Genomic DNA, 26,488 nt, shown 5'->3' on the forward strand with positions numbered 1-26,488 from the left:
TGAGCTTCACAAACAGTGTGCACGATAATAAATGGAAAACGTTTTGACGGCTGAAAACTGAATTTCAGAGGAATTAACTGCAACGATACATGTTCTTTTCTTCTAAAGCCTGATATAGTGCGGCTGTGTGATGTCACTGATAGTTACTATCATTTTGAAAACACACTGAAACATTTGACGAGAGCCACATTAAAGATAAGAGAAGGACTTTATTGATCTCACACAGAATTTAAAACATACACACATATTGCGCAACACCTCTGTTGTGCAGCGTTGTACTAGAATCTGGGTAAAACAATATTATTTTAGGCTAAAATGTGAAATGTATCAAATATAATAGAGTAAATACAATAATACACTGACATACATTCGGCTCTATATTGTGTTGGTGTTAATTTTCCATTTTTTTTATGTTGTAATTGTACATTTTAGCAATATCCTGGCATAAAAACGTCTTTCGGGATTAATAAAGTTTTATTTTATTTGATCCAATTGATTCTTACCGTGCATTATTTCAAAGGATTAAAGGATCATTAATTGTCATTCTGCAACACAGTTGTGCAGTGCAGTTACACTACACACACATAAACACACGACAACATCAGAAGTACATTCCTGAAGTGCATTATCGTCAGTGTGGTGCAAAACACATTTCCTTCGGTGTTGTAATAAAGTTAATTTCCATGCAATCAGGTACAAGTTGCAGGACATCCAACAGAAAACTGTGAGCATTGTAAAGACAAAGATAAAGATAATAAAGATATTTCCTCTTCATCATATGAAATGTACACAGGATGGGTAGAGAAAAGAATTACATGGAAATGGCGCCATCTAGTGGCTTCAACCTGCATTACAGTTTTCTCTTTAAAAATATTACCGTATACAATTTAGAAACATTTTAGAAGAGTCACAATATTTCACTGTATATTGTAGAAATATAGTATTTATGTTTTAAAGGTTTGACCTTTCTTTTTCCTATTAATATTGAAACCCCAGATTTAATAAAATAAGATCATAAATTATAATAGACAGAACTTCCAATTTAAGTTAAAAAACAAACACCGGATCCTACATTTCCCATAATGCAACTGTGTTTTTGGTGGACCCTCCCTGCTTACCCGGTCTGTTTTGTTTGTAACACAATCTTTCTGTTTATTCCGGAATTATTTGTTTATGGTGGAAATTCAAAGCGATGGAAGAAAAGTTGAAATGTGTTACATGAGTAAAAGTAACAATAAGAGGAAGTAGAAATACTTATTACAAGTAAAAGTCCTGCATTTTGAAAGTAATGCAACACAAATAACTCCTTTAAAGTAAAAGTAATGAAATGTTGTAGCTGGCTGAGGTGGAAATATTTGAATATAGTGCATTTACTCATGTACTTCATTGAGTATTCCCATTTTCTGCTACTTTATACTTCTAATAAATACAATTTCAGAGAGAAATATTGTTTATTTTTACTCCACTTCTAGTAATATTCAGAATGCAGCACTTTTACACTGTGGTATTACTCCTTTTACTTAATTAAAAGGAGTAATACTCTTGTTCACGACTGCTGTTGGGTCGTTTCATGTGTAATAATGCATCATATCCTTCGGAGCGCACACAGGACTCGCCACTCACTGTGACATCAGCAGAGGTGCGTACGGTTCTGAGGAGAATACACCCACGGGAGGCAGCCGGGCGTGCCCTCCGTGTCTGCACATCAGAGCTGGCTGACGTGCTTGCTGACATTTGTAACATGTCACTAGCACAATCCTTTGTGATGCAGCGTACAGAAGAGAGGGGGCAGACCTGGTGACCCGGTGTCAGGACAATAATCTCTCCCTGAACGCAGAAAAAACCAAGGAGATGATCAACCAATAACTTTAGATCGTGTGAGTTCCTCTGGAGTTTTACTCTGAAAAAGCCAAACAGGAAGCTCTGAGGGAAAACATATTTGAAAAGGACAAAGCTGCAGCTGTCAATGGCTCCTCCTCATCCTCCTCCTCCCCCCTGTGTAGTTATAAAAGTGTGTGTGTCACACACTCCCCTTACTACACTCACAGAGATCTCATTATAGGTGCCCTGTGAGATCCTGCAAGTTTCAACTTCTCCTCCTTAAAGGACAATCCAAACTGCACAATGGTGAGTAGTAAGGCCATATTACTAGTATTAATAACTAACATCCAAAAGAAAAGCAACATTTGCAGAACTGTATGTGAGAATCTGAAGTGAGAACTTTCTTAATCAGAGTTTTTCCAGTTGCATCTGCATACTTTCCCTCCAAAATCTGTCACCAGCCTGTTTTTCTGTCTGTTGTTTCTACGTTGCTGCTTCTAAAAGAACTTTCCAGCATTGCTGAGGCCCATACTTACTTATGTAAATGGTAAAACATCATAAAGTGAAGCAGTGGAAACATGTTAGCAGGCATGTGGCTCCAGCTCCTGTAAAGGTTAACAGTTTCCATATGTCTGTCTGTCAGGAGGGCGTGCTTTTTTGCCCGGCTGGTTTTGGGAATGCTGATGTGGCTTCCAGAGGCCGCTTGTGTATTTTACATTTCTATTTCTGCTGCCATCGGGCTGATAAGCTGCTGCATTCCTGCAGTGTTTGACCTGAAGCTGGGTCTTTTCAATGCATTAACTTTAAAGATTTACTCCCATCAGATACAAAAGAATGCATGGATCAACATTTGTACCAAAGCTAAAGAGTTCAGGACGCTGACCTTCCTCTTTTCACTTTGTTCCCTACGAGCAAACAAAGAGTGTCGTAATGTGTTCAGGCCGTCGTAAAAGTCAGGAGTGAATTTAAGAAAAGTCTGTTTCCTCAAATGGCTTTTGGTCTGCTGACACTTCCTGTTGGAACATTAGTGACACGACATGAACGAGCGTCACGCTGCCTTTGGAGGTACTGCTCCACCTTTAGAAGTGTAGATGGAGGATAAATACATCGTGTCCTGTTATAGCAATAAGACATTCACCCCTCCAGCTCATTTTCAATAGGAAATGACAAATGTTCTGTATCTTGATGGACAACAGACGTGCAACACAAAGGTCCACTGTGCTCTCCCATGTTCCAGCCCGTCAGCTGTGACGTAGTTTCAGGAGAAGATGCAGGAAGTCACTCACTTTGCCGCCATTGCGAGGAAGTGCAACTCTCAGAGGCCAAGCTTGAACCAAAGTGTCGCAACACCACCACTCCCACTTTTCTCACATCCTGTTGATGCTCTCGGCGAGAAGATACAGATTCAAAGCTTCATAACAGCTATATAAATGTATATATATATATATATATATATATATATATAATATATATAAATGCTCCATAGAGCTGCTCATATTTCAGAAGCAACGTGCAGCTAATAAAATAATAATATAAGCTGCAGCGACATGTTAGTCTGTGAGACGCTTCACTCAAAATAGCTGGCTGCTGAGCTGGCTGCCATACTTGGCATCTCCCATGTGACCCCCCCCCCCCCCCCTCCATGACAAGCTGTTTTAGGGGGAGGGGGAGGTGAAGGGGTGAACATTCAAAACAAAAGCACACAATAAAAACACTTTCTCTTCACTATTTAGACTTAAAGATGTCACTTCTGCTGCTTGTCTACTCTAATTGTTGATGCATTAATATCTTTAAATGACTTTAGATACAATTAACATTCATATGCATGATTTCTATCAGTGTTTGTTTTGCTAAAGAAGTCGCGCAGGAAAAACCTGACGTGCTGCCTGACCGGACGTATCGAGGGCAGGAATGTCACAACAACGCGAGTGTTTTACAATCCCACGTGGTTCCTCTGTAAATGAGTTGGCAGGTCAGCAGCTGACGTGTAATCATGTATTATGATGCATACATATTACAGGGTTTGAACTCATTGTGTTAGACTGCAGACTGCAGAAACATAAACATGTTTTGGAGGCGTGGCATAACTTAATTTCATCCTCAAAGCATTTCCACGTCCTCGTGTTGACCACACAGGACAGACCATGTTGCATCTTAAACTCCTTTTTTAAGACAAAGTTCCCAAATGATGAGATCAAACTTCAGTCTTCAGCAAGCATGAACGGCCTCCACCCTTAACAAGACACTAGAAATACTCCAGCAGGGCGTGGGAGCACTTTAGTCCCTGCAGACACTCATGACAAGAATATGTTAATCACCGCCGCTTACTCGTTTAGATCCGTGACTCCTCGTTTGACGCGTTGCATCCTACTCGCGAGGATGTGAGAAGATGTAGCAGTTTACTGCAAAGTTTGCAGCTGCTGACCTGCGAGTTCCAATACACAGAAATCAGGCTGTGGTGCAAATGATGTTGGAAAAGTCATCGCTCAAGTTATTTTCAGCAGGTCAAGCTGACGGGTTTAAAAGCAGAGACGTTGAACTATCCTGCAGAAGGGTTTGACTTAAACACTGCTGGAGGAAGTCTTCAGATCTTTTACTGAAGTAAAATACTGTTACTGCATTTAAGAGGTTAATTGTATTTGCTTTACACACTGCTGGGTATCTTTTGTATTATTATTAATGATCTAAATCTGCAAAGTAACTTAAGTTGAAGTGGAGTAGAAGTAAAAAGTACAAGTACTGCAAAATAGTACTTAAATGTACATTAAAAGTACATGAAGTCACTGCAATAGGGTTTAGTTTGCACGAGTTCAGTGATAACATAAATAAAATATGACTAAATGAAGCCTTTGAGTACCTTTTTAAATAAAATGTATTATTATTATTATTAAATCTGATTGGAATCAATATAATAATAATAAATAATAGATTAATTATTATAATAATAATATATATATTTTAAATAAATAATAATATATATATTTTAAATAAATAATAATAATCTAAAAATAAAAACAATATATCAAATATGTTATTTTTTCCTCCACAGCGCGAGTGTATCTCTATCCACGTTGGCCAGGCTGGTGTCCAGATGGGCAACACCTGCTGGGAGCTGTACTGCCTGGAGCACGGCATCATGCCGGACGGGTGCATGCCCGAAAAGAAAAAAACCGGATCCCACGACGACTCCTTCACCACCTTCTTCAGCGAGACCGGCACCGGGAAGTACGTCCCCAGAGCCATCTTTGTGGACCTGGAGCCCACTGTGATCGGTGAGGACACCTCAAACCTGCGACCTCGTGTTCACGACATCTTCCAGAAGTTGTTGCTGCAGTTATGGAAATATTTTAAAAACGTCAGACGCCAAAGGGAATAAAACTATAACGATTAAACTAGCTGATCATTACCTTTATTAACTAACTAATGAATCATTTCTGCCGTTTGTTATCTTATATCTGCACTCAGAAACTCTTCCTCGTACTCTGTGCTGTGAGCCTTTGCACATTCTCATACAATACTACCACATTTATGTTCCCCCCCCCACCCAGATGAGATTCGTACGGGGATATACCGCGGGCTCTTCCACCCCGAGCAGATGATCACAGGGAAGGAGGATGCCGCGAACAACTACGCCCGAGGTCACTACACCGTCGGGAAGGAGCACATTGACTCTGTGCTCGACAGGATCCGCAAACTGGTAAGCGGGGGGCTAAAAGGAAACATTCAGTCTACAGCAGAAGTCATCAGTCCTGCAGAGCCCCCGGTCAGCCACCGAGTTAAACTAACATAAGGCTTGAATATATATCAATTGCACATAAATACATTTTGTGGCATTCTTTGTGTCTTCATCTCTTTGCACAGAAAGCAATATTTGATTATTTCTGCGTGTTCTCGTCAGTCTGACCAGTGCACCGGGCTGCAAGGGTTCCTGGTCTTCCACTCCTTCGGAGGGGGCACCGGCTCCGGCTTCACCTCCCTGCTGATGGAGCGCCTCTCGGTCGACTTCGGCAAGAAGTCCAAGCTGGAGTTCGCCATCTACCCGGCTCCTCAGGTGTCCACCGCCGTGGTGGAGCCCTACAACTCCATCCTGACCACCCACACCACCCTGGAGCACACCGACTGCGCCTTCATGGTGGACAACGAGGCCATCTACGACATCTGCCGCAGGAATTTGGACATCGCCCGTCCGTCTTACACTAACCTGAATCGCCTCATCAGCCAGATCGTCTCCTCCATCACCGCCTCCCTGCGCTTTGACGGCGCCTTGAACGTGGACCTGACGGAGTTCCAGACCAACCTGGTGCCCTACCCTCGTATCCACTTCCCCCTCGCTACCTACGCCCCTGTTATCTCCGCAGAGAAGGCGTACCACGAGCAGCTCACTGTGGCCGAGATCACCAACTCCTGCTTCGAGCCGGCCAATCAGATGGTGAAATGCGACCCTCGCCACGGTAAATACATGGCCTGCTGCATGCTGTACCGCGGAAACGTGGTGCCCAAAGACGTCAACGTCGCCATCACCAACATCAAAACGAAGCGCAGCATCCAGTTTGTGGACTGGTGTCCCACAGGCTTCAAGGTGGGCATCAACTACCAGCCGCCCACCGTGGTGCCCGGAGGAGACCTGGCCAAGGTGCAGAGGGCCGTGTGCATGCTGAGCAACACCACCGCCATCGCAGAGGCCTGGGCGCGGCTCGACCACAAGTTCGACCTGATGTACGCCAAGAGGGCATTCGTGCATTGGTACGTCGGAGAGGGGATGGAGGAGGGGGAGTTCTCAGAGGCCAGAGAGGACATGGCCGCCCTGGAGAAGGACTACGAAGAGGTCGGCCTCGACTCGTTTGAAGAAGACGAAGAAGGGGAGGAGTATTAAAAACAGAAGTATTTTGAATAAAGTGTTTTATGGAAAGGGTAATGATTGTCCTCCAGCAGCAGTCTCAGTGTTCATGTGCAGTTTAACGACCGCTGTGTCGACCTCTAATAAACACTAACGCTGCTGCCGAGCAGCTCGATCCCGTTGAGTTTGGTATTTTGCAAAATGACTCCAATGAGAGAGAATGTGCCTTTACTTCCTTTTCTAAATAAAGATGTTTACACCAACTTCTCTCGACTTGCGGTGCATTACACTTCATAAATAACTTTACATTTTCTTTCAGGAATGTGTTTGGAAACAGAAACTGATTTATTATTGCTGTGTTGATTTGTGTTGAACATATAAAGATAGGAAACTAGCAATTCCTCATAACTGGGTCTGAAACCAGTTTAATAAATGATCAAACCTTGACAAAATTAAGATGAATTACTGTCAATTAATCTACAAATTCTTCAAAAAGCTTTTCCAGAAAGTTCAACCTTTAACTCATAAAATAGTTTTCTTGCTTGCCAGGCCTTCTGTTCCTCATCTATGGCTATATTTGGTGAATTTTGCAGATGCTATAATGTCGTAAACGGGTGTTTGACCCAAAATCGAGCAGAGAAAGCCTCGATGCTCACATTCAAACTATAATTATAATTATATATACACGTGGCCAACTTCCCTTTCTTGCATGTCTTCAAAGCTCACATTCAGGAGCTGAAAAAAAGCTCCTACAATTAATAAAGCAGTTGAATCAAGTTCTCTAGAAGCTTGTGAAATGCATCGTCACAACAGTTTTTAGGTGGTTGTCACAGGACGGAGACGAAGCTACAAACACGATGCTCTTACAGAACATGATGCATCGTGTCGACCAACAGGATATAAAGGAGTTAAACAGGAACATGCAACACACACATTCGTGCAGCAGAAACATCATGTATCATATTAAACACCGACAGAGAACATTTTACTGCACAATCAATACTTTTACTCACGTCAGGCTTTGACTGCAGGACTTTTACTTGTCGCTTTAATAGTTTGGGGTGAGCTGTGGGTGTTTCACCACAAGATGGCAGTGTGCTGTCACTTTAGGGAAGATCTCAGCAAGACAAGAACTGAAGTCGACTTCCTGCACAATATTCAGAAACACACACACACACACACACACTGTGTGGATAAAAGTATGTGCACAACTACATGGATGATAAAATGTTTGATTTGTGTAAGTCTGAGGCTGTTCTCCTGCATACTTCCAGTTCAAATCTATTTGTGTTGTGCCGACTCATTCCTGTGCTCTCAGCTAAAGCTCATTTAAAAAGTTAAGTTACAGTATAAAATGTAATCGCCTTTCTTTAAAGATGTTCTGTGCAGATCCACCAGAGACGGACTTATTTCTCGGTTCAGGTCTCAACTTAGTTTCTGAAGTTTGCTGCTGGACCTTTTCCTTCCCTTCCTCAGCGGATGAGGCCTTCATATCGGCTCTGTAATTGCTTTCTTGTAATTAAGGCTCAATCTGCAGAGTCTAGGCAGCGTGGACAGGGGATTTAAAAAGGTCATGAAGGAAAGAGAAAGATACAAGTCTCCTGTTTCATTACGCTTTCTTCTCAGTATGGGTTTGAACATAACATGATATTTTCAGACTAATATAACAAACACGCAGCTACTCAGCACGACAAAACGAAATTAAAAGGCGCTGATTACACATGTACAACCAGAGCAGGGTCAGAGGGATTTACAGGTGGATTTGGGGGGGAAAAAACCAACATGAACATTAAGCCTCAGTTAAAACAATACCAGAAGGTTAGAGCACAAAGTGGAGCATGAATGGATTACTGAACGAGTTTCAGGGGCCTTCACCTACAAAATGTCACTCAAAATGACACAAAACAACCACAAAGAGACACAAAATGACCACAAAGAGACACAAAATGACTACAAAGAGACACAAAATGACTACAAAGAGACACAAAATGACTACAAAGAGACAAAATGACCACAAAGAGACACAAATTAAACACAAAGAGACACAACGTGACTACAGAGACACAAAACGACTACAAAGAGACACAACATAACTACAAAGAGACACAACATGACTACAAATACACAAAATGACTACAAAGAGACACAAAACGACTACAAAGAGACACAAAACAACTACAAAGACACAAAACGACTACAAAGAGACACAAAACGACTACAAAGACATAAAACCGGAAAGTGTTTTTCTGCAGTTGGTATAAAATAAATCATAATAATCAAGATAAGCTGATGCATTAGTACTAATCTACAGTATACACAACACATTATATATATATATATATATATATATATATATATATATATATATATAAAATTTGGGGGTCAACTTTTGCATCTATTGTCTAAAATATATAATTTAATTTTTAATTTAAAAACAAGAAATACTTTTGTACTTTACTGCAAGTATATAACACATATTAAATATACTTAACTTTCTCCACCTTCTATAAAAATAAGACTCACATGGCTCATTACTTGTTCTTTAATATTAAAAACAGGCAAAAAATACATGAAGCTTTTCTTTATTCAAAAGAAAAGTTAAATTCACAGTACAAACCCCGACAGAAACAATAACCACGACTTCACGTACTGTTTCTTTAACTCGCTCAGTGGTAAAGCGTTAAATATAGCAGTTTGAAAATTAAACTCCAGACACCGAGCACATGATGGCTCCTCTAAAATCTACAACAGCGTCGAGGACATTCATCACTGTGATTAATGGCCGACAGTAATTGTCTGCACACAGCGAGGAACGCTCTTGTTATGGCGTCGTGTTGCCGTAACACATTTATTGCAGTACTTAATGGATAAGCAGCTGGAAATGCACAAGTGAGGAGCAATTGCCCCTGAAATAATTCATCCAGAGAGATTTTAATTCATAAATTAAGACGCGAGTTTCAGATCAAGTTTACAAAACAAAAAGCATTTCGTCAGACGAGGATTTTAAAAAGTAGTTTAAAACCATTTTGGTGAACAGTAGAAAATATAAAACCATAGAAAATTAAACTGCAAATCGTACCTTGCAACTATTAAAACACAAAATTACACAAAAGATGAGTAAATTACAGCAGATATTCAAACACCTTGTGAAAAGGTTGTACAGTTTATAGTCATCTAAAAAAAGTCTCATTAAGCTACTGCAGTTGGTAAATTAAATAAATACATCTCAGGTAACGCTGACGAGCAGACGTGATGTGATAAATAAATACATCTGAAAGCCGTCTACAGATGTTTTCGTGTTTCGTTAACTTCCAGTTAAATGTTGACATCAGGCTGTTAAACAAATGTACTAACGTCTCCAGCTGGAAGCTTTGGAGGATCAAAGATGGCAGAAATCTGCGTCATGTCTCACTGATGTTGCAATGTGCATTAGAACAAAAGCTCGATACATAATCAATATAATGAGCTTCGAAAATCAACTTATGTAATAAGAAAAAAACTAAACGTTAACGAAAGGACGTAAAGCTCACAAGATTGTGAGAAATACTTTGCGTGTCTGCACAGTGAAGAACTTCCTGCTCTGCAAACGTTTACACTTACTTCTACTCTAAGCAGCTGGTTCATTCATAAAAACACAACAGCTGTTGAAGTTTGGAAAGTTTGTTACTTCACATTTTATGTGGCTGTTATTTAATTAATTGAATAAACTGTTTTATTGTATTTGTCAATAACATATTTTTATTAATTGTTTTTTTTTAAATTGCATTTAAAAAACTGAGGGTTTTGTTTCTGCGTGAACATTTAATACTGTACATTAATACCAGAGTTACGTAACTGGCTAAAAGTTGCACTTCTCTCACTTGTACTTTGCAAGAAGACGTGAAAAAAGCACCAAAAAAACAACTTCTGTTTCAGAATTTGTGCAGACTGTGCTGAAAGAAGCCTATCAAGGTTCAAACAAGTGGGTTGGCATGAAAAAGAAAGACTCTCTTTATCACCTCGTCCTCCAAACCTCCCCCACATTTTGGAGAATTTCTAAATCCTGCTGTCAAATAAAAATTGAATTTCTCCGACGTACTGAAGCTAAACAGCTAGGAGCTTTATTCTACTGCGGTGATGAGCAACAGAAACTATATCTGATTTAAGAAGAAGCTTGTTTTGCCCATCAAACGTTGTGCTACAGGTATAAAACACACACACACACACACACACACACACACACACACACACACACACACACACACGGTCCAGTAATAATATCCACGCTCACTCGTCCTCCTGATGTTGGTCAAGTAAAGATGATGTGTCGAGCAGACATCCTCTAAAATAACCAATTAGGGAGTGAGTCAGCTGAATCCGGCTGCGTCTCGACAGGAAGTGTCCCTCGTCCGGGTAGATCTGTCCCGAAGAAGACAAGAAAACATGAAAGATTAATGAGTCACGAAGATACAAGAACACGTAAGGTCATCCAAAACTCAGAAAGTGCAGATCTTAAAAGTACAGTTTTCCCTATGCAGTTTGGAACAGTGATTATAGCGTTGATTAAACTGCCATTTCTTTCCTCTTTTGGTCTATAAAATGTCAGAAAAACCCAAAAGATATTCACTTTATTATGATATAAAAGCAGGAAAACTCCACATTCGAGGCTGAAAAGAGTATTTTCTGAGATCTCTGCATGAAAAACGATTAATCGATTATAAAGCAGAATATTATTAATCATTGCAGCTCTATTCAACTTTTACATTCATGAGTCTGAAACAGTGTTACAGCCTTTAATTATGTTGGTCCCAGATGAAGTCTGTTTTAATATTTATAAAGTATTTACCTGCATAGTATAGTTGGCTCCGATCTTTATTAAGTGTTTGATGAGCTCTGCCGAGTGCTGAAAGTGAACATTTGCTGTGGAGAAAAACAACACAGGATTCATTTACACTGCTGGAGTTGTAATGCTCTGCATGCTGGAGAGGCTTCGAACACACACACAGCCTCGCTTTAATAACACACAACATGTTAATGTGAAAACCACGTTTATATTTGGCAACGTGAGGAGAATATGGAGGGAGATGTGCGCACCGTCCGCAGTGCCGTGAGCCAGGAACAGAGTTGCTCCCTGCAGACCTTTCATGTTGGTCAGGACTTTGGATGCCTGGAAGACAAATTATTCATCAATGCATTTTATAACCTCATCACATTGATGTGTGTAAAGTCTTACAGGGAATATTCTCTTTCTTGCTGAGTCAGGCTAGCTGTTTCCCTTCACCTTCCAGTCATTATGCTAAGCTAAGCTAACCTGCAACTAGCTGTACGCTTATTGTACATGTTTCTTAAAAATATCTTCCTACACTTTTCTTTAGAAAAGTAACTACAGCTGTAGGAGGAGTAGAAGTATAAAGTACAAATACTCCAGTACCTCAACATTGTAGTTAAGCACAGAAACTAGCATCAGAACCTGGGCCTTGGAAAGCTCATGCAGGATGTTCTTGGCCGTTCTCGTGTGGAGCAGCCCGACTACAAACGTACATTTCCTGCTCACAGCGGAGAAACCAGAGAGCATTTTCCTCTCAGACTGCATTTAGATGCATTGCTCAGGGGAGTTTGGATGGTGCCGTTGTATTAAAGACTATCTCAACCTCTCGATCTCTGGCGTTTCTCTCCCCAGCTGAGATTCAAACGAGGAAGATTTTCCAGCTCGTCAGCCACACATCAAAAACCGGACATTTAATAACCCGTGTGCTTCTCTTTCAGGATGAGCGACGATGTCCTGCTGATTATTGTCTGATCATATCGCGCCACATTTCTTCTTCTCTGGATGTCATTAAAAAGCAGAACCCCCCCCCCCCCTTCCTGCTGCGAGTCACAAAAATAGCCGGCCCAATTGAAGGCAACCCACTTAGGAGGAGAAACGCACTTTGACTGCAACCTTCACGTAGAGGACAATTGTGTAATTTCTTTTTAGCCGACACCTCTGGCAGCGTCTCATGTTTGTGTGCGAGATCTCTGGAGCATCGCCTGAAATGCTTGTGGCCACATTTCATTCTATATTTTGGAGTCTTGTTTGTGAAGTGAACCAAAGCTGCGTGACCTTCGCCATAAAAAACCAGTTTGTGAAAAGAAACAGGTTTTTTTTGAAGGAATTTTAAATGATATTTGGAGTGCAGCACATTAACTGTAGCAGCTATTATAACTGCAGCCTTTTCACTTGAGTCTCCATTAAAGTCAGGAAGTCAAATTGGTTTTATAATAATCATGTTGCATCAACCAAACATGTTTTCAAAGGGTCGGGTCGCCTCCTGGAGGGAGCGCAAGATGATTTACAGGAAAGGAAAAAGATAAATCCAACTTCTGCGACACAAAATAAGGATTCGCTTGTTATTTTTTACATTGCGAGTCGGTGGCAGTGAGAGCACAAATGAGTCAAAAAGCTAAATGAACGAACATAAGTCAACTATTATCGTCAGTTTAGACACTAAACTGGGATTTGATAAGATTTAATTTGCCAGTAAACTTCATTAAGAGGTCAGAACTGCTTCTGCAATCCAAGTTTTCAAATGTAATTTAATTGTATTTCTGTTTACATGTATTCATAATGCGTTCTGGGAGCAACCGAGCAGCTCTGAGATTACGTCATTTATTCAGAAAATAACATTTTTGGTGTCAGATTAGCGAGTTTATTGCTGCCTTAGCAACGTTTCTATTTTATGCATCTGGCGTCTGGAAAAAGATGCGATTTGGGACGTAAAATCAAATCAAATCCAGCCCAGCAGCAGACGCTCACTTGGTATCTGTTGTCCTCCGTCGATGGCGAGCCGAGGTATCTCTCTGAAAACGCAGAAGCTGGAAAAGAAAGGTTACAGGACGTTTTAATAAAGATGTGGAGCTTAAAGAAACATTGAGATTTGAACTGTTACAGGAGAGAGAACTGAGGATTGACACACGTCAGTCTATTAAACTACAGTCGCTGTAATACTCCACCAACTCTCCCAGAAATGAACTTTTCATCCTAGAAACTCAATAAACCTGAATTCCCGAAAGCAGAACCCGAGAATAATTAAAGTCACATTTCCCAGACAGGACACCGTGTAGGATGGAGACGCTGCAGACATAAATATGTCCCTGCAGAGCGAGTTCAAGAAGAGGAGATGATTTAAATGAGCTCACCGTACAGGGACCAGTCGGTGACGGGAGCCTGAGCTGCAGCACATCTGATCAGACTGTCCGTCGACTTCAACATGGTCAGAGCGAGGAAGCCGCCGTAGTCCTGTCGGAGGAACAACAACCTTTTATTTTCATGCCTGAACATATAAAGAGCTGTGCATCAGGATAAATATGATTTATGTACGCGGGGACATGGATAATGTACGTTTCATCGATGTCTACATGTTTTATTATCTGTAGTTATTGCAGGTGAATTCATGGCCTCATAAATTATCCCACATATACATTAATAAAGAGGAGTCATTGAGTGTTTTAACCCACAGCTGATTCAGATTTATACGATCTCAGCAGTGGTAGCAGGAGAAGAAAATCATACATTTAAGGGAACATATTGAATATTCTATAATAAATCATGTATCTGCGAGAACATGGAGACTTTAATCTCAGAATATCCAAAACAAATGTTGTTTCTTCTCCTAATTTAAGACTTTAATCTCTGTTTTCTGTTAGAATAAAGAGATTAAACCTCACAAACTTGAGTTTTCCTTTATGGATATTACCCCCGCTCTCTTTCTTTGACCTGTAATGGATTTAATAATACGCCGCAGCAGATTCATCCTTCAGGGTTAAAGGTTTAATTGATTCACAGTCTCTCAGACGAACCTCTCCAAAGACTCCCACTCGAGTGTGATCGATGAACGGCAGCTTCGTCAGGTATCTGAGACGCACAGAAGAAACGTTTTAACACAATAGCAAGACTCAGACATTCGTTTCAATTCACAGACTGTCAAAAGTGCAACAGCAAGGAGGTCAAAGGTCACAGCCACATGCGAGAGCTGGGAGAAGAAAAGCACCAACAACTGAGTTTATATGTAAGAAGCTGCACATTGTACGCGTGTGTTGAATGAATCAACCCAGTGGAGACGGGACAATGATCTTTTATGTTCGCCGTGAGGCCCCCTCCGCCGTAAACACCTCGTTCTTCCTCGTTCTGCAGAATAAATGTATTTCCAACACTCACTTCAACTCCAGAGTTTCTATTTTAAAAGACTTTGTTGTTCAAATCTAAAGGTGAGACAGTCACTCTAGCAGAAAAGAAAGCACCACATGTGCATGAGATGAAAGGACAAAGTGAATTACGTACTCCAGAGCTGCCGTCTGGTCGTCGGCGTCCACGGTGCCGAGCCGCTGATGCACCTGCTGCAACACCCTGTGAAGCGACGGGAGGGTCAGAAACAGACACGACTAAAACCGCCATGAATATTTATGCGAGTGTTCGGTACCTTTGACCTCTGAACCCCGACCCTCTGCCGTCGAGCCGTGCGACGATGACCTGCTCCGATCCCGCCAGCACCGAGTCCCAGTCCAGCCGGAATTCCTCTGTAGCCGCCTGAGCGCCCGGAGAACTGCTCCTGTAGGACAAGCGCAGAAACAGACTTTATTTTATCCACGATATATTAATAGACACTTACAAATACGCCAGTTTCGACTTTCATACATCACAACTAAAGAAAGAAGGGGCTAGCTTTAACATTTATGCATCAGTATTAATTAATATTGTCCACTTCTGTACTTTATTGCTGTATTGGTACTAAAAGATTGACATTTTCTCGTCCAACATGCTTTTAGTATCTGATTCTAACTGCTGTTGATTTGTAAAAATGTATTTAACATATAAATCTCGCAGCCTGCAGGGACAGAGCAGGGAAGCGCTTCACTTTCAGCCGTCCTTTGAAGCTCCCGGTGCGACAGTGAACGGCAGAAAAATGCAAATGTAATAAAGTGGAATGGGCTTACACGACGAGGAGAAGGCCGTAGATGTAGGACTCGGAGAAGTCGGGAGGATAGATGAGCTTCAGAGGGAGCTCTGTCGGACGAGACAAACATTAGGAGGTGAACCAGAGGACGAACACATTCACGTCCTTCGTTAGTGCAGATTATTCGTACCAAAGTTATCGTTCCTGATCATCTGGATCTCCGTCTGAACCCTCTTTTTAGTCTCCAGCGCCGACCGCAGAGGGAGGTTGTTCTCCAAGATGAAATACGCTGAGAAGTATAAAAAATAAAACTTTTGTTGCACCCTAAAATACACGAGCACGCGAAGAATAAGTGCGCTTTTAAATATCCAACAAGCCCGTGCATGTTTACTCTTGGCACAAAGAATAAAAAGACAAAAGTTCACATGAAATATTCAGCACTTCATCCGGAGGCTGCAGCAACGAAAGGGCACAGCTCCATTTTTATTTTATAACCACTAATCCACATCGAAGGCAGGTTTTTCTATAAATATGTATTCTTTACTACATGTACCACTAAAAATAAAGCTCTCCAATATATATGAGGTTCTCGCTGCATCATCTCCTCGCCGAGTATTACTCCGATATAAATCAGCACTTCATAAAATATCTTTTCACAGGTTGTCTTTGCATTTCTTGTAACTTTTATAAATGTCATATTAAGGAGAATAAAGACGACTCACAGTCGACGTCATAGAAACTTAGAAGCAGCACAGCTGGAACTCCAGGACCTGCAGAGGGAGTCAAACATTTAGTCGTCTCAGGCGAGCTTTGGGCCGTGTTGATGCATTCTATATATAACGCAACATTTCTCACTATTTGGGGGATTAATTTTCATGTTTCCTTGTTCTGGAGAGAACTATTTTATCTGCTCCATTGATTCAAACGTAGGAAACAGCATTTTTCATTCATTTCTTTGACCGTGTCTGACCTTTGCAGTGCAGGATGGCGTGCTGTGCGTCGGGGCTGACGTCAGCGTCGAAGAAGGAACACTCCTCCTTCAGTCCACAGGTGAGGCAGCGGCGAGGAAACAGGCCGAGGGTGGACACGCTGTCGGAGGAGAGAGATGTGAATTGAAATAGAGGAAACAAAAAGGCTTTAAAAAAATACTCAATGTGATTTATTTGAAGTGTATATTACCTGTAGAGATGTCTTTGTTGTGCAGAGTCCTCTGTGCTCAGATAGTATCTGCGTGGAGGTCAGAGATACATTATATTAATATATATATATAAAATATATTAATATATAAATAAAATATATATATATAAAAAATATATATAATATATATATATATATAAATAATATATATATATATATATATATATATATATATATATATATATATATAAAATATATTAATATATAAATAAAATAATATATATATATATATATATATGTAAAAAAGTATATATATATATATATAAAATATATATATATATAAAAACAATATATGTATATATATATATATATATATATATATATATATATATATATATATATAAAATATATATATAAAAAAATATATATAAAAACAATATATATATATATATATATATATAAAAGCTCACAAAGCATGTTGGACAACACATGTCAGATGCTGCACAATGACTCAAAACATTTAAGTGGAAAAATTGGTTTTATGAGGCTTCTTGTAAATGAAGGCACATTATTATAACAAGACACATTATATATTTATACTTCCTGAGAGGTAATTTTCAGAGGTAATTGGACAGCTATTTTAATGCTGCAAATGCAGATTAAGAACTGTGTGTGTACCGTGTCAATCTTTTTGACAGCTGGACAATAAAGACACTAGTTCAGAGAGATTTCTGAGTAATTCAAACTGAAACTGTTCAAATGTAGGCAGAGAAAGTTGTAACACATTATGTAATAATATATATGCAATATCTTTTCTTTTCATTACGTAACAACACCTGCCTTTTCACTCATCGGCTGCATGTTGCTTCTGCAGGTTTGCCTTACAGCTTGAACTCAACATGCAAAAAATAATATGAATTATGCAGAGACCAACCAAAATAGATTTTGGTTGGTCTCTGCACGTTAAAGTTAAGGAGCAATGCGGTGACACTGGAAAATCTAATCTTAAAATTCCCTTTGAGTGATTGTTTTATAATGTTGGTTATTACATAATGCATGCAGGGAACTGTACATATTGTGTTCAGGCTGCAGATTACAGAATGTGTCGTTGCAAATGTTTACCAAGACTTACACGATCTGATCGTTTTCATCGTAAGCTAGGATCTGCGTCACCTCCCAGTCTCCTGACGTCAAGTGTCGAACTTCGTCCTTGTCACTTCGTAACTGAAATCAGATTGGGTTTAAAGCATTCGAGATAAATGTGCTCGATTATAAGATGAAAAAATGGGACTTAAAGAGATGTTCTGCGCGGAGACAATAAATCCTGAAGTCACCTTTTTAGTGAACATTGCGATGTGGCAGAAATCTCCCTGACCTCCTTGTTTCACGGGCAGAGTGAGAAAGAACCTGCTCCTGTCCCTGGAGAACAGCGGCTCCTGTCCCTGCGGGGACAAACAGAGGTGACACACTTCATGCATGAATGGTCTCCTCCTCTAATAATGGACCGTAGATATTGCAGTGAGGATATAAAGTCAGCGCCTTATTGCTGAGAGATCGTGTTAAGAGAAGTGTTGAGCTGTACCTGTACTGAGAGCCATGTCTCTGAAGAGTCCTTGTGTCTCTGAATTAAACAGAAGAAAATGAAACCCAGCTTGAAATATGATTATATAACAAACACGGGATCTTGTGAGGCGGGGGACATTCTCAACGAGGGCTGTGCAGCATCTTCCTCCTGAATCTTGTGATTCAGTTTGTCTTGTTTTTCAGAGAGTCTGAGTTAAACCTGCATCTTCTACACACACACACAACAGCGCTGTACGTCAGAATTACACTTCAGTAACGCCTCGTCCTCCAATAAACCACACCCACCTGCAGACAGACTCCGGTGTTGGCGTCACACACCGTCAGCAGTGATGCATTCTGGGGCCGGTTGATCCAGCGCACTGCCAGGTGAGTATTACTGATCCACTTCACCATGGTGACGTAGAAATCCCTGCAGAGGAGACGCAGAGAGGACAGTCAGACTCTGTGTGTGTGTGTGTGAGTGTGCGTGTGTGTGTGTGTGTGTCACCTGAGCCTGAGTGGATCAGGAGGCTGCAGTTCTTGAGTGTGTGTCGCTCCGAACAAGTTGACCACCGACAGCTTGACTTCAGGGTTTTTCTGCCCGGCCTGCAGGCGTCAAGACAACGTTTTTATTGAGCGAGTGGAGATCGATACAACTCTGAGAGTTTGTACTCTGAATATTAATATATGTTTATATGATATAAATGCACCAGCTCTAAAGTGGCAGTGGATGTTTTTTAAATTACATTTTTGAATTTAGTCCTAAATTTGCTTTAAAAACAATTCTGGGAAAAACACAAATTTGGTTTACAGATAATAAACTCAATTTAACCGCCAAATAAATTGTAAGTAAACCAATTAAAAACTCCTTTTTATCTTTATTCTTATATAAACTTATAGTTTCCAAAGGAGATAAATTATTTAGAAACAATGGACACATAAATAAAGAACAAAGATCCTAATTGAAAAAGAGATTAAAGTTGGAAATTTACAAGAAAAAAACGAAATCAGTATTTCTTTTTAACTGAACACATTATTTCCCACAATCCACTGCAGCAGACTTACCATAGGATATGGGTATTGTAGTCCTCTGGGGTAGGTGCTGCCGGTGAACTGGGGCAGAACCATGTTGGGCACCAGGCTGTCGTTGATGGAGAGGAAAGCGAGTTTCTCCCCGTCAGGCGACCACCAGTGAGCCAAGTGTGAACGCAGAATCTCCTCTGAGGAGAAAAAGACAAATAATCAACATTTTATTAAGAATGTGTTTGTTTTGCACCTGTAGTGCTTATTTTCCTTTTCTTGGAAGCAGTTTGGAGATAGCAAACTGGAGGAAAATGCTTCTTTTTGGTCGCTACATGTTGGAAATGTGATAAAAAACCTTTCAAAAATCAAACAAGGGGAACAAGAAAGCCTCTTTCCTTCACTGTCAGAGGGTTACAGTCTAAACTGAATGCAAACCATGAAGAGAAAACACTCGGCTCGCAGTAAATCGAAAACTGAAATGATTCTGTAATGTTTCCATCTGTGTTTGTGCAAAGACCGTCTCCACATTACTCAATCTGTTTGCACGGCGACTTAATGGCTCGTCGAGGCTTGTTGTTGATTTTTAATTGCCGCTCTGCAGAGTTTGTCTCGTCTGCTCCGCTGCATTTCTTTTAAAGCAACAACAAATCTTAGAAAACATTTCAAACAACTAAACTGGGGATGCAAAAAAAAATACATCTTCAACCACCAAAGCACACAAAAGCTTCCAAACTGGAGATCGAAGTAAAAGTAGTAAATGCAAAAGTAGTAGAGGCCAAATGTACTTAAAGTACCAAAAGTAAAAGTATGCAGAATGTTATATTATAGAATATAGTGCAACATGTAAGGTCAATTTAATGGCGTAATTCTTCAATGTGGAACCAATTTTAGGGTAAATTAGTATAAAACTTTATTTACAATATTTATAAGTTCTTATACATCCAAACAATTCAACATGAATGTATAAAGATATGTGTTTAACGTAAAAAGTGTCAAATAATAGTGGAATAAAATGCAAGTGTTCGCACCAACGTTTGTGACCAATGCGTTGAGTTTCCTGTGATACTTCAAAATAAAAGCCTGCCAGTGTTTTGACAGTTGAAAGCTTTTATTGTGATATGTATGAAATATATGTTTTAGCATGAAGCTCAAATATTTATATTAGGAATATAACCACATTTTCTATGTCTAAAAATATCAGACAAAATACCGACACACACACACACACACACACACACATACACACACACACACACACACACACACACACACACACACACACACCTTCGTACAGCCAGTCGGCCAGTCCGTTGAAGATGACTCCCTCGCTCCCAGACGAGGTGATCCTCAGAGAGTTACTCTTCACGTCGGACTGGAAGTAGATGTTATTCTCAAAGATGTAGATCTGTAGCGAAAGGACAGAAGGAAGGTATTTATTAAACATTCATGCATGATCCCATATTAAAGTTTTATTCGTTGTGGCAGGTACTTTCTGCAGAGTCTGTTTTTCTTTTTGATTTCCTCTCTGATGAGATTTGTTTTTTCATATTAAAGCTTTATCTCCTCACGCGGCAAAACAAGCGTGTTTGTTCTCCCTCTTCCATCGGTGTTTTAATATTTGCATTTGCAAATACAAACAGGATCAGCCCGACACATCCTGCAGGTTCACCAACACCCCGAGTCCGCCTGAATTAATTTGGCTTTTTTCGTCTTTATTTAACAAGGACGATGCATAAAAAACACAGAAGGGTTGACTTTCAGGTGCACAGAACTTCCAGCTGCACACATTACATGCAACACCGTACATCACACAAGAACCATGCAGACAAATCCACGAGCACACAACATACCAGCACAACTATGCAAGAATCATTATAAATTCGATTTAATATTAATGTCGACGACACTGGTTGCTCATTATCCATTTTCTTCTGCAACATGGAAAGAATAATGAGTCTGCATGTTTCTAAGCTCAGCTGGAAGGAAGCATGTTCTCCAGCTTAATGCTAATAAATGAAAAAGCAGATTGTGCAAAGGCAATAAGAACGAGACACGAAAAAAGGTCAGCGTCTAAAGGAGCAACACAACCATTTTAATAAATTAATATAAATGCAAAAACTTCCTCATTATAAATCATCCCAGATTTACTTTATTAATGCATTAATACATGTAATTTATTATTAATGCATTAATACATGTAATTTATTATTAATGCATTAATAAATGTAATTTATTATTAATGCATTAATACATGTAATGTATTATTAATGCATTAATAAATGTAATTTATTATTAATGCATTAATAAATGTAATTTATTATTAATGCATTAATAAATGTAATTTATTATTAATGCATTAATAAATGCAATTTATTATTAATGCATTAATACATGTCATTTATTATTAATGCATGTAATTTATTATTAATGCATTAATAAATGTAATTTATTATTAATGCATTAATGCATGTAATTTTTTATTAATGCATTAATAAATGTAATTTTTTATTAATGCATTAATAATACATTTAATTTATATAGCGCTTTTCAAGATGCAAAGACGAGTATTTCCACATGTAAATCTAAATATGTCATTAAAAGTGTTTTTTTTACTTGCTGCTCACCAACTAAAAGAGGGTTAATCTGGTAAAAGAAAGTTATGCTGCAAATAAATAAATAAATCTAGGAATACATTGGATGCACGTTTTACAGAAACTTCCTTTTTTCATGTCTGATCGTGTGAAAGTATTATAAAAAAAGAACCTGTGTCACATATTGGCTAATAAGTCTGCAGCAGATTTCCTCACTCGTGTGTATAAGAGTCATCCTGAGCGTGATGTAAAAACTGTCACAGCTGGAATCACGTCAGGAGGCAAACAGACAAACACGGTGCTCTGCGGACGTAAACAGATCCAATATGAACGAGAGAGTGCCTCTGGAGAGACGAGGCAACACGCATTTAATAAAAAGAAGACGGCGAGGAGAGAAAAACATGCAGAAGCAACAGAAAGAATTGATCACATAAAAAAAGAACACTTACCAGCTGCTGTCCTCGTCTTCCCCAAGCTGCATGTTGGAGAACCGCGTTGTGAACCTCCGGCGGGTTTAGCTCCCACACCTCCCTGTTCAACAGCACACGTGTTAAATACAGTAGATTCAAAAGCATCATCAGGTAAAACCTCGTTTACCTGGTGTAGATGTTGTAGACGATGTAAGACGCCGTGTATGAATATCTGTAGATCTGCAACGAGAGTTCAAATAATCACGAAATGCAAACAAAAGATTCCGTTTGTGGCAGAGTCATATGTTCACCAGAAATGTCAAGCCACAAGTTAAGTTAAAGTAAATTCTGCATGTGTTCAGTGACTTGCACTCGGGGTACTCCCAAGAGACGGATTAAAACAGAAAAAAGGATTGATGCAGCAGAGGTCGAGATATCCTGACGTCTTCAGTAGTATGAAGGAGTATAAGATCCACTTTGTCCGACAGCAGCTATGATGTACATCCTGCAGCTTGTTGCAGCTCGACATGATTTTCCACTGAATTACAAATGTGCACTCCTTCCCATCAAATGGAAACATGTCTTACATCTCATACACATTTATATAATGCAAGGTTTTGTGGCCAATAAATCCCCAAAATGTAGGACACACAGACTAAACCTGAGCCTCGATGCATCTGTTTGCAAACAAATCTAAAAATCAATGGAAGAGGCCTCGACTGTGAGGAGAAGACTGTTAATGTACAAAAGCACAGCAACACAACAAACCCACAAACGCATGAAAGGATGACAAAACAGATAAATCCACACCTGTTCAGTGCAGGTGGTGCAATTAGTTTGTCTGTGTGTGGAGAACTCACGCTTCCCTGAATGCGGTGGATGTGTGCTCAGCCTCCCGACTGCGAATTACCCGAATTATCCAAAAGCATCAAAGCCAATCTTTTCATTTCAAGTCAATTCCAATTTTAAGAAACAGTAGCAGCAAAGTGCTCTTCAAAGAACAAAAGGAAGCGCATCACAAACCTGAAGATACACACGGACAGCGCCTGTATATGCAGGTTTGTTTGTGCAAGCAAATGAGTGATTGACGGCTCCCGTCGGGGTTTTTGCACAGGAGCACGATGTAAATAACAGCCTGGCAGGACGGCTGGCACTGCAAATCAAACGACGATGTAAAGATGTTCGGCTGCATTTTCATTTGAAACTCACCTGTTTCACATCGTAAGCGAAGAGCGCGTACTTCAGATCTGCAGAGAGCGAGTACTTCACCACCTTGAAGGCCACCTAACAGAAAAGAAAAATAATTAGCTGAGCCAGAGAACACCTTTTTAGACGTTCTTATCCCTCATATATAGACTGTAGTTAGTGTCACGTGCCAGACCTTGAAGATGGAACAGATTTCAAAACCAAAGCGGGGTTTAAGTCTCAGTTTCCTGCATTCTGGTGACGATGGAAGAATGAAAACATAATGATAGGTTCACTGCAAACACAATGTGGAGAAATACAGGAGGACTTCAGCCCCAGGAGGAAACTGGGAGGGTGCAATGAAATAAATCAGGAGGGTTGGCAACTGCCAGTAGCTGCCATCAAACTGTAGGCACATACAATATAATGCAAGTAGATAAACTGACAAGTACACAATGGGAAATATGCAATCGCTACTTATAGACATAACGTTTATTAGGCTATTTTAAAACATAAGATTTGTTGGCAGGTGTTGCAGGTGTAATGTTCACAATGTGCAACCTCTTAGCGTGTTAGCATGCTAACATTTGACAACTAAACTGAGTTTTTGGCTAAAATACATGATTGTTTTCACCAAATGTCACTGAAATCCATCTAATAGTGGATTAAATATTTAACTAAAATGTATAGAAACTATTGCACAAAGAAGGGAACGATGAATCGAATCTCTTCAGTGACGATTTCTCTTCTGTGTCAGCGAACGACATTGTTCACGTTTCCAGCATTCATCAAAAGAAACGCAGCAGGCAAAAATGTATCTAGCAACTAAAGGCCATAAAACCAGGAGGGAGCCACAGCAGGTTTCGACATTTCGGGGACAAGGGGGAGATGTTTTATGGACGACATTTGAGAAATATCGTTTTGTGCTGCGACGGTTAGTCAGCCCTAAGAAACCACATCTCATTTTAAACTTATGGTTATTTGCTTTCTTGAATTCATAAACTCTGATTCTTGTGTTTCTTTTGGTTGTTTGTGTGCAATAATAAATGATTAAATAGTCCTTAATGTATGTTCTAGTTGTGGATCTGACTGATGAAAGCTGAGCAGGCTGACAGGGAGTGTTACTCTGGGGGCTGCAGCTGGTGGGGTTCGCAATTTTTGTCAAATCAGAGACTTTTGAACTCCAAGGCCACCTTTGCTTTTTCATTTCATTTGCATAGTTTGACAAGCTCACCGCGGGGCAAACAAATCCTCATCAAATCCCCCTATGCAACTATTAAAAGCACAAGCTGCATGAATTCTGCACGATTCCTGCAAAAGGAAAAGAGCTAAAAACCCTCAGGTTTGTGAAAAACGATGGATTATAACGATGCAATTAGCAAACCGCTACATTAATCCTGCTATTAATAAACATTCCTTGTTGGATTACACGTTTTAAAATCAGATTATAAATGCTGACACGTTGGTTCACATCAAGGTGATCTAAAAGCAACATTTCAGGGATTTGATTGCATTAAGAGGAGGAAACTAATCTAGAATAATATGTCAAACTGAATCGCTCTCTTCCCGGTGACGCAGAGGCGAGTTGAGGCGAGGCGAGCAGATTCAGCGACCTTAAAGCCCGAGCTCCTGCTACACAAACCTCTCAGCAGGATATTATCATATCGTGAGTCTGCAGGTAACAGAGTGATGAGGCGCTGCCGGCAGCTCGGAAATGTTTCCTGCAGCCTCCGGGGATCCAATCACCCCAGAAAGACAAGAAGAAGAAGAGCTCTCTTTTTAAAGAGTAGTGTTGAGGACAGGACAGCAGTGACGTTAGGAGGCCTAGTTCCACATATTGACCAGTTGTTACAGCATCAGATGCAGCCTTGTGATATGTTTTAGTAAATGAATACTTTATTGTATTATGAGTTTTATGAAATGGCTGTAACTAGAGCTGCAGCTAACGATTATTTCATTATTGGTTAAATCGTTCGGTGTATAAATGTCTCGTTTTGTGCAAAACTAAAACAAATTCTCTTTTATGACGCAGGAAATATTTGAGGCTTTGACATTTGACATTCAATTATCTTTCTGTCGATGAAAAGCTCTGATGCTCCAGCAGTAACCAACGTTACATCTTCTCACTTCAAAGCATTTATGTAGCAACAGTGAATGCAACCCTAACACTAACCCTGTTGCAAACCTGCATACATTCAAAGTCGATCAAATGAAGTCCAAAAGGATCAAAACATACAAACGTGCTGTTGGTCAGAACGACTTCTGTGTCGTTGGAGGCGAAGTTGAACTTGATGACGTGGCCGTCACGGTTCCTGTACACCACCTCTGAGTCTGAGAGCAAGCAGAAGAAATGTCAGACTGTAAACCCGACTGACCTGTGAAATATAAACGCAAAAGGTTAAGTGTGTGTAAGTCATCTGTACAGGATGAGCTGCAACACGTGGAACTCATTTATCTCGTTAAGACTTTTGTTATGCACATGGAAGGTAACATTACTCATTAGCTTGTGTGCATTTGTTTTTGCCTTTGTGGATTAATAAAGTTGTATTGAATTGTCGGACTGTAAATGCTTACATCTTGAAAGCCCAGAGATATCCTTGTCTTGGGGCTTAATAACACAAAAGCAAACATGCCATGCTGCACATTCAGGCTTAATCCTTCGTATAAAATGCCACAGATTCTACCCAAACCCAACTCTTTGGACCATCACCATCACCCGGCACACAGCACCACCAGAGGAAGGTGTCTGACATCACAATGGTACATTGTAAAAGCTGAACCATCATCTAAAAAGTATATCGGTTTGCATTAATTTAAAATAGTACAGCTGTCCTGCAGAGAGATTGATGTGACGCTAAAAAGTTATTTGTGAAAATGTAAAAAATGCCACATAAATAAAAGATGGAGGCTCCACTGCTGAGCGTGTAAGTGTGTGTGTACACTAATGAATCACTTTGTCACGGTCAGCCATGTCTTTTTGTTTACATTTGTATTTCTATACAACAATAA

General features: G+C 39.9%; 2 protein-coding genes across 3 annotated transcripts in view; one reads left to right on the top strand and one right to left on the bottom strand.

Moving 5' to 3' along the window:
- Positions 1-1,979: 1,979 nt before the first annotated feature.
- LOC115020801 (tubulin alpha-1C chain-like) lies at positions 1,980-6,922 on the top strand. Its single transcript, XM_029450770.1, has 4 exons — positions 1,980-2,127; positions 4,871-5,093; positions 5,370-5,518; positions 5,720-6,922. The coding sequence occupies exons 1-4, from the start codon at positions 2,125-2,127 to the stop codon at positions 6,692-6,694; spliced, it is 1,350 nt and encodes a 449-aa protein (XP_029306630.1). The 5' UTR covers positions 1,980-2,124; the 3' UTR covers positions 6,695-6,922.
- A 2,262-nt stretch (positions 6,923-9,184) lies between these two features.
- The window catches only part of LOC115019956 (inactive dipeptidyl peptidase 10-like), a 48,136-nt gene continuing 30,832 nt past the window's right edge, over positions 9,185-26,488 (bottom strand). For both annotated transcript variants that reach the window (XM_029449718.1, XM_029449726.1), the window contains exons 4-27: positions 25,716-25,810; positions 23,504-23,578; positions 22,482-22,534; positions 22,334-22,415; positions 20,578-20,698; positions 19,336-19,490; positions 18,779-18,876; positions 18,577-18,700; positions 18,290-18,328; positions 18,042-18,149; positions 17,840-17,931; positions 16,750-16,797; positions 16,541-16,659; positions 16,293-16,340; positions 15,761-15,859; positions 15,611-15,680; positions 15,097-15,225; positions 14,958-15,023; positions 14,477-14,531; positions 13,817-13,916; positions 13,434-13,492; positions 11,732-11,804; positions 11,484-11,557; positions 9,185-11,056 (exon numbers count right to left, since the gene is read on the bottom strand). In XM_029449718.1, coding sequence (XP_029305578.1) covers positions 10,925-11,056; positions 11,484-11,557; positions 11,732-11,804; positions 13,434-13,492; positions 13,817-13,916; positions 14,477-14,531; positions 14,958-15,023; positions 15,097-15,225; positions 15,611-15,680; positions 15,761-15,859; positions 16,293-16,340; positions 16,541-16,659; positions 16,750-16,797; positions 17,840-17,931; positions 18,042-18,149; positions 18,290-18,328; positions 18,577-18,700; positions 18,779-18,876; positions 19,336-19,490; positions 20,578-20,698; positions 22,334-22,415; positions 22,482-22,534; positions 23,504-23,578; positions 25,716-25,810 — 2,114 coding nt within the window. In that variant the 3' untranslated portion in view covers positions 9,185-10,924. The remainder of the gene's footprint in view (positions 11,057-11,483; positions 11,558-11,731; positions 11,805-13,433; positions 13,493-13,816; positions 13,917-14,476; positions 14,532-14,957; positions 15,024-15,096; positions 15,226-15,610; positions 15,681-15,760; positions 15,860-16,292; positions 16,341-16,540; positions 16,660-16,749; positions 16,798-17,839; positions 17,932-18,041; positions 18,150-18,289; positions 18,329-18,576; positions 18,701-18,778; positions 18,877-19,335; positions 19,491-20,577; positions 20,699-22,333; positions 22,416-22,481; positions 22,535-23,503; positions 23,579-25,715; positions 25,811-26,488) is intronic.

Source organism: Cottoperca gobio, chromosome 2 (genome assembly GCF_900634415.1).
Source record: "Cottoperca gobio chromosome 2, fCotGob3.1, whole genome shotgun sequence".
Lineage (NCBI taxonomy): Eukaryota > Metazoa > Chordata > Actinopteri > Perciformes > Bovichtidae > Cottoperca > Cottoperca gobio.

Coding starts and splice junctions, on each gene's coding strand:
- LOC115020801 (XM_029450770.1), top strand. Junction 5,094..5,369: donor CCTGGAGCCCACTGTGATCG/GTGAGGACACCT, acceptor CCCCCCACCCAG/ATGAGATTCGTACGGGGATA. Junction 5,519..5,719: donor TCGACAGGATCCGCAAACTG/GTAAGCGGGGGG, acceptor TGTTCTCGTCAG/TCTGACCAGTGCACCGGGCT.